We start from the raw sequence: 8,590 nt of genomic DNA, 5'->3' as shown, positions 1-8,590 counted from the left end.
CCTCGTATGCACGCGTAGCTGCATTGAGTGCATACAGATATGCACCGAGTGTTTATACGCTGACCATATGGGCACCTTGCATGCACGCTTAGTGTGTACAGATATGTCCCGAGTGACAATCGGTGACCATGTGGGCACCTCGTATGCACGCGTAGCTGCATTGAGTGCATACAGATATGCACCGAGTGTTTATACGCTGACCATATGGGCACCTTGCATGCACGCTTAGTGTGTACAGATATGTCCCGAGTGACAATCGGTGACCATGTGGGCACCTCGTATGCACGCGTAGCTGCATTGAGTGCATACAGATATGCACCGAGTGTTTATACGCTGACCATATGGGCACCTTGCATGCACGCTTAGTGTGTACAGATATGTCCCGAGTGACAATCGGTGACCATGTGGGCACCTCGTATGCACGCGTAGCTGCATTGAGTGCATACAGATATGCACCGAGTGTTTATACGCTGACCATATGGGCACCTTGCATGCACGCTTAGTGTGTACAGATATGTCCCGAGTGACAATCGGTGACCATGTGGGCACCTCGTATGCACGCGTAGCTGCATTGAGTGCATACAGATATGCACCGAGTGTTTATACGCTGACCATATGGGCACCTTGCATGCACGCTTAGTGTGTACAGATATGTCCCGAGTGACAATCGGTGACCATGTGGGCACCTCGTATGCACGCGTAGCTGCATTGAGTGCATACAGATATGCACCGAGTGTTTATACGCTGACCATATGGGCACCTTGCATGCACGCTTAGTGTGTACAGATATGTCCCGAGTGACAATCGGTGACCATGTGGGCACCTCGTATGCACGCGTAGCTGCATTGAGTGCATACAGATATGCACCGAGTGTTTATACGCTGACCATATGGGCACCTTGCATGCACGCTTAGTGTGTACAGATATGTCCCGAGTGACAATCGGTGACCATGTGGGCACCTCGTATGCACGCGTAGCTGCATTGAGTGCATACAGATATGCACCGAGTGTTTATACGCTGACCATATGGGCACCTTGCATGCACGCTTAGTGTGTACAGATATGTCCCGAGTGACAATCGGTGACCATGTGGGCACCTCGTATGCACGCGTAGCTGCATTGAGTGCATACAGATATGCACCGAGTGTTTATACGCTGACCATATGGGCACCTTGCATGCACGCTTAGTGTGTACAGATATGTCCCGAGTGACAATCGGTGACCATGTGGGCACCTCGTATGCACGCGTAGCTGCATTGAGTGCATACAGATATGCACCGAGTGTTTATACGCTGACCATATGGGCACCTTGCATGCACGCTTAGTGTGTACAGACATGCCCCGAGTGTTACTCGGTGACCATGTGGGCACCTCGTATGCACGCGTAGCTGCATTGAGTGCATACAGATATGCACCGAGTGTTTATACGCTGACCATATGGGCACCTTGCATGCACGCTTAGTGTGTACAGATATGTCCCGAGTGACAATCGGTGACCATGTGGGCACCTCGTATGCACGCGTAGCTGCATTGAGTGCATACAGATATGCACCGAGTGTTTATACGCTGACCATATGGGCACCTTGCATGCACGCTTAGTGTGTACAGATATGTCCCGAGTGACAATCGGTGACCATGTGGGCACCTCGTATGCACGCGTAGCTGCATTGAGTGCATACAGATATGCACCGAGTGTTTATACGCTGACCATATGGGCACCTTGCATGCACGCTTAGTGTGTACAGACATGCCCCGAGTGTTACTCGGTGACCATGTGGGCACCTCGTATGCACGCGTAGCTGCATTGAGTGCATACAGATATGCACCGAGTGTTTATACGCTGACCATATGGGCACCTTGCATGCACGCTTAGTGTGTACAGATATGTCCCGAGTGACAATCGGTGACCATGTGGGCACCTCGTATGCACGCGTAGCTGCATTGAGTGCATACAGATATGCACCGAGTGTTTATACGCTGACCATATGGGCACCTTGCATGCACGCTTAGTGTGTACAGACATGCCCCGAGTGTTACTCGGTGACCATGTGGGCACCTCGTATGCACGCGTAGCTGCATTGAGTGCATACAGATATGCACCGAGTGTTTATACGCTGACCATATGGGCACCTTGCATGCACGCTTAGTGTGTACAGACATGCCCCGAGTGTTACTCGGTGACCATGTGGGCACCTCGTATGCACGCGTAGCTGCATTGAGTGCATACAGATATGCACCGAGTGTTTATACGCTGACCATATGGGCACCTTGCATGCACGCTTAGTGTGTACAGATATGTCCCGAGTGACAATCGGTGACCATGTGGGCACCTCGTATGCACGCGTAGCTGCATTGAGTGCATACAGATATGCACCGAGTGTTTATACGCTGACCATATGGGCACCTTGCATGCACGCTTAGTGTGTACAGATATGCCCCGAGTGTCAATCGGTGACCATGTGGGCACCTCGTATGCACGCGTAGCTGCATTGAGTGCATACAGATATGCACCGAGTGTTTATACGCTGACCATATGGGCACCTTGCATGCACGCTTAGTGTGTACAGATATGCCCCGAGTGTCAATCGGTGACCATGTGGGCACCTCGTATGCACGCGTAGCTGCATTGAGTGCATACAGATATGCACCGAGTGTTTATACGCTGACCATATGGGCACCTTGCATGCACGCTTAGTGTGTACAGATATGCCCCGAGTGTCAATCGGTGACCATGTGGGCACCTCGTATGCACGCGTAGCTGCATTGAGTGCATACAGATATGCACCGAGTGTTTATACGCTGACCATATGGGCACCTTGCATGCACGCTTAGTGTGTACAGATATGCCCCGAGTGTCAATCGGTGACCATGTGGGCACCTCGTATGCACGCGTAGCTGCATTGAGTGCATACAGATATGCACCGAGTGTTTATACGCTGACCATATGGGCACCTTGCATGCACGCTTAGTGTGTACAGATATGCCCCGAGTGTCAATCGGTGACCATGTGGGCACCTCGTATGCACGCGTAGCTGCATTGAGTGCATACAGATATGCACCGAGTGTTTATACGCTGACCATATGGGCACCTTGCATGCACGCTTAGTGTGTACAGATATGCCCCGAGTGTCAATCGGTGACCATGTGGGCACCTCGTATGCACGCGTAGCTGCATTGAGTGCATACAGATATGCACCGAGTGTTTATACGCTGACCATATGGGCACCTTGCATGCACGCTTAGTGTGTACAGATATGTCCCGAGTGACAATCGGTGACCATGTGGGCACCTCGTATGCACGCGTAGCTGCATTGAGTGCATACAGATATGCACCGAGTGTTTATACGCTGACCATATGGGCACCTTGCATGCACGCTTAGTGTGTACAGATATGTCCCGAGTGACAATCGGTGACCATGTGGGCACCTCGTATGCACGCGTAGCTGCATTGAGTGCATACAGATATGCACCGAGTGTTTATACGCTGACCATATGGGCACCTTGCATGCACGCTTAGTGTGTACAGATATGCCCCGAGTGACAATCGGTGACCATGTGGGCACCTCGTATGCACGCGTAGCTGCATTGAGTGCATACAGATATGCACCGAGTGTTTATACGCTGACCATATGGGCACCTTGCATGCACGCTTAGTGTGTACAGATATGTCCCGAGTGACAATCGGTGACCATGTGGGCACCTCGTATGCACGCGTAGCTGCATTGAGTGCATACAGATAAGCCTCGAGTGTTCAAAGGTAGCCAAAGCGGTGAGTAGTTGTGATTATTTGGTGAAGTTCATTATTTTATTCCGTCAAGTTAAAAAAGATTATTATCTATAAAGATTACACTATCCATAAAATTAAGAAAGGTGTCTTGAGATGGTTCGGACATGTAGAACGAATGAGTGAAGAAAGAACGCTAAAACAAATTAATGAGGCGAATGTAATTGGGAAAAGGAGCAGAGGAAGACCTAGAAAAACATGGTACGATCAGGTATGCCAAATACTTGAAAGTGGTCAGGTTAGGAGTCGTAACAATCGGCGGGTATGTATGAGGCGATGAATGAACGTGGAAGAGGCGAAGAATGTTTGCAAAGACAGAGTGGTGTGGCGTTCTATTCTCTCTGCCTACCCCTGCGGAGAAGCGGCGTGATGGTTAGTCAGTTAGTCAAGTTGAAAAAGACATTATGTTTTGAAATCGCTTTATTACTGTGAAATACAGCTGGATGTAGTCGGATGTTATCGTAGCGATCCGGGCTAAATAAATCGGGATCCAGTAGAACTGACTCGGGCTAATGTTGCGGTGGTAGGTGGTGCGGTGCGAGAAGAACGAGGGGACTGCTCATTTTGCTGAAAACAGACAAATATTGGCGTTTCACGAAAATATAGTCAAATATCACATGTCATATGCGTATTCCAATACTAACACTGAATATCCATACAGAAGTTTCACTGCAAATAGATGAGTGTAAAGTTACAAACCTAATAAAAAACTATTATGGTATTTTTTGTATTTTACATTAACACTTTTATTTAGTTCTACTTTTAATACCTATTGTATTCTTGCCAGTGCCCTTTACTATGACCTAAATTATATTGTATACCCAGACACAGGCCATGCCTTTGTGGGATCTTTTTTTTATATTTGAATTTATGTCACGTTTGTGTAATGCAAAAGAATTGAAAATAAAGATAACAAAAATAATAATTACCCTTCTGATTCAATTTTGCTCCTGCTTCTATCAGGACCTTCATCACATCCAGGTGACCCCCTTGGACCGCATAAACCAGGGCTGTGCGACCTGTAACCGAGGCATACATCAGTGCAGTCAGATGTGTAAGCTGAGGATACACCAGGCACTCGGACCTGCATCCGGGGATGTGTAACAGTGCACTCACACTAGTAGCCGAAGACATACGACACTGCAGTCGGAGCTATAACCGAGGACATACATCAGTTGATAAAAGTATAGGTTACCCTTTGCGTCTGCTTGGTCCACGAGTGCCCCCGCTGCCAATAATATGTTGACTGCATCCAAGTTTCCCTCTTTGGCAGCTACCATCAGCGGAGAAATACCTGCTAAAGAGAATATACATATAAAACCTTCATCTGTTTCTAGTATTAGATCTGAAGATCCACTTTGTTCAGGAACGTGACTCCTCCTGAGACGTTGGCGCCCAGCTATCCTTCCATCTCTCTGGAGGTGTTCCGGGAAGGGGGTGACCCGGTGGCATCTCGTTATCCGCAATGCATGGGCTCCGCGATTGATCCAACCTTTTGAAACGGTCTCTCCATATGTTATTCTTTCTCTACTCCGTGTTATAGCCCTTTTTATCACTTTGGCTAGAGATTTCACTATTTATTTCATCATACAAAGTTTCACATAAAACATTGCAACATACTAAATTTATTTTAAAAAAATGTTATGTGAGAAAATTGTGCATACAATCAAATACGCCATGGCCGAATGATGCGATCTATTTCTATCTGCCCACTTCCATTATCAAGTCATGAGTAGTAGTTTGGAGGGTTTAGTGACTTTAGAGATAGTGGAAGCAGGTTGTACAACTTGAGTGCATAATCATCAATGTTCCTTCGACCGAAAGAGGTATACGAGTAGGTATGTTACATTTTGTTTGATGTGTTACTGCGTTATGGATCTTTTAGTTCTATGGACATTATGTATACTTTATAGTAAAACCGAGTGTTGTTTTATTGCTAACTTGGCTAGAGATATCATCATCCACTCGGGTCACGATAAGATTCTACCGAGATGCTAATATGGAAGTCCGAGTACTACAGGGCTCACATTTACACTGGCTGGTTCCAGTGATAGCGGCGCGAAATTATTCATTCTATCTATGATAAATAAACGACTTCCGATGGATTTCATAATTTTTTATCCTCTCCCGCAGCGCGTCTTGGCTACCCCATTAGAGGTTACGGGTTGGATTCCCGAAGGGACACAACAGACAAGAGTAATGGTCCACTCAATATCCCTAGGACTGAAGCGCGGGGCTGATCACCTTACCACCTTCTTGTGATTAATGATCAATATAACAGTGCTTAAGCTCGATGAGGCGTGTTATTCTCTCTGCCTTCCCCTGCGGGGAAGCGGCGTGATGGTTGTTTACCTTTAACTCCCCCTTTTCCTGTAGCCCTATTAGGAGAAGTTGGGACAGAATGGTGGCTGCTCGTTGTTGGGGCCTGTTTCTTAGTTTTATCCTTCTTCGGAGGCGCCTTGTGCTGTCCATATGCTCCACCTGGGGAGATTAATAGATTTATTGAAATAAGTAACTTAACAGTAAAACCTCAAGGCGTAGGTAAATGTTCCCACTGTGATATAAAATTATAAAAAGTAAATAAAAAATACCAAAAAAACTGACTCCACAGATACAGTTTTGTCCGCAGAAACGTACTCCCGGACAGGTCAAACTAGGTTGATCAAATCACATGTGAAAATGTATCATTTTGAAAATTATCGTAGAAAACTAACTAACCATCACGCCGCCTCCTAGCGGCGGTAGGCAGACAGAATAGAACCCCACATCTTCTGTCTTGGCAAACAATCTTCGAATGTTCCGCATTCATGCATCTCCTCATACGTACCTACCCGCTTATTATTCCGACTCCTGACCTGACCACATTTGCACATGAATATGATTAACTGTTCTCCCACTCTCACTTGATTCACATGCCCAAACCATCTCGACACACCTTCCTTAGTTGGCGGGATAATGCTTATCTCAGCCTTGCACCCATTCCTCGTGTCTAACGAGAGATCACATTCCGACTGCATTCAGTCTTCTCTCATCCTTCTATGCTCCACTTCCATACATTACCAGGACTGCACTGCTTAGCTTTCCCTGATGGGGTTTTATTTGATAATACTGAATTCAGGGCACCATTTACTCTCCTTTCTACAACTTATGTCTTTATCAATATTGAAGGATTTCATTAATTGATTCGGCAGTCACTTTGTGGTAAAATCTATCCATTGAATCCGATGTAGAGTATGATATTTGTCCATCATATTTGTAATAGTGATGATTTAGTTTCTCGCACTTAACAACAAGACTCAGTACCCGTGTCTTGGCGGTGTTGCTGCAGGGTTTCCAGGGACGGGGCGGGGCCTGCTCGGGCAGTCAGGGCGTTCTCCAGGTCCTTAACTTTCTGCTCCAACTCGGTCGTCTTGCGTTCTGAGGATCAAACAGTAAGTCACTTTTCATCTCTCTTTGGAAAAGTTGGAAAGCTGTCTTCGTATAAGTCAATTTATTTATGAAGATTCTGAATCAGTACCCGTGTCTTGGCGGTGTTGCTGCAGAGTTTCGGCGTGTTCAGCTTGCACCCTTTCCAGGGACAGAGTGGAGCTACTGGGAGTGGCTAGGGCAGTCAGGGCGTCCTCCAGCTCCTTAACTTTCTGCTCCAACTCGGTCGTCTTGCGTTCTGAGGATCAAACAGTAAGTCACTTTTCATCTCTCGTCTGCAAGTTGGAAAGCTGTCTTCGTATAAGTCAATTTATTTATGAAGATTCTGAATCAGTACCCGTGTCTTGGCGGTGTTGCTGCAGGGTTTCAGCGTGTTCAGCTTGCACCCTTTCCAGGGACAGAGTGGAGCTGCTAGGAGCGGCTAGGGCAGTCAGGGCGTCCTCCAGCTCCTTAACTTTCTGCTCCAATGGTGCAATGTCGTGACGTTGCAACACCTGCCGTTCTGAGGAACAAATAGTAAGTCGGTATAGTGGGATCGCCAGCCGAGCCTCCTGTCCGCAGTTTGGAGAGAAGTCTGTTCGTAAGGAAGAGAAGAAGGAAATGAGAAATATGGAACATACGTTGGATCGAAGCTCAAACTCTGAACATTTTTATGTCTCGACTTTCTACATTCATTTCAACAGGTCGGAAGAAGAAGAAGAATAGCACTAGATTTTCCATTCTTATAGAAAGAACTAGATTTTACATTCCTATAAAACTATACTCTGCCTCCGTAGTGCAATGGTCAGCACGCTTAGCTACCGTTTTGGAGGTCCCGGGTTCGATTCCATTGTTAAATAAATTTAGGTGATTTTTCATTCTAATATTTATTCAATATTACCCTGGAGGTGCCTGAAGCGGTGGGCTAATCACTTTTCCTTCATGTGTAAACAACGCTGATCAAGTGTTTGATGCAGTGCCCTATGCACCATTGGTGTGCGGATAAGGGTTGGAAGAAGAAGAAGAATAGCACTAGATTCTACATGTCGATAGAACTACATTACACAATCTTTGCACGATACAACATTAGGTAAATCCATAACACGTTTAGTCCAGCAGATATTAGGAAGAGTCCTCTACTTATTTCCTGTAAAACGTCGCCTCATTTTCGGGAACGGTATTTACTTCTTATGTTTTATTTTGTAGCGTGCACACATCTACTAGTAAATATATTAGTCTAGATTCAAGTAGGTACTTGTTGTGGGTATACTTATGTGAAAGTGTATGGTTGGTAGGAAATGTTTACATTCCACTGGTTGTGAATACATTTACTGGCTTATACTTACTGCCTATTTCCAACTCCAGACAAGCTACTACTTCCTTGTGATCATATCTTTTAGC

General features: G+C 46.3%; 1 protein-coding gene across 1 annotated transcript in view; it reads right to left on the bottom strand.

Annotated features, from left to right (window-relative positions):
- Positions 1-4,191: 4,191 nt before the first annotated feature.
- The window catches only part of LOC148299713 (uncharacterized), a 67,448-nt gene continuing 63,049 nt past the window's right edge, over positions 4,192-8,590 (bottom strand). Inside the window, exons 2-8 of the mRNA XM_088275772.1 lie at positions 7,548-7,712; positions 7,302-7,448; positions 7,088-7,201; positions 6,137-6,265; positions 4,980-5,081; positions 4,714-4,803; positions 4,192-4,351 (exon numbers count right to left, since the gene is read on the bottom strand). Coding sequence (XP_088131898.1) covers positions 4,344-4,351; positions 4,714-4,803; positions 4,980-5,081; positions 6,137-6,265; positions 7,088-7,201; positions 7,302-7,448; positions 7,548-7,712 — 755 coding nt within the window. The 3' untranslated portion in view covers positions 4,192-4,343. The remainder of the gene's footprint in view (positions 4,352-4,713; positions 4,804-4,979; positions 5,082-6,136; positions 6,266-7,087; positions 7,202-7,301; positions 7,449-7,547; positions 7,713-8,590) is intronic.

The sequence above is a fragment of the Brachycentrus maculatus genome, unplaced genomic scaffold (assembly GCF_059751285.1).
Source record: "Brachycentrus maculatus isolate JH-2025_06_01 unplaced genomic scaffold, ASM5975128v1 h1tg000987l, whole genome shotgun sequence".
NCBI classification, from domain to species: domain Eukaryota; kingdom Metazoa; phylum Arthropoda; class Insecta; order Trichoptera; family Brachycentridae; genus Brachycentrus; species Brachycentrus maculatus.
The sequence above is the reverse complement of the archived record's forward strand: the minus strand, read 5'-3'. Positions and strand labels throughout refer to the sequence as shown.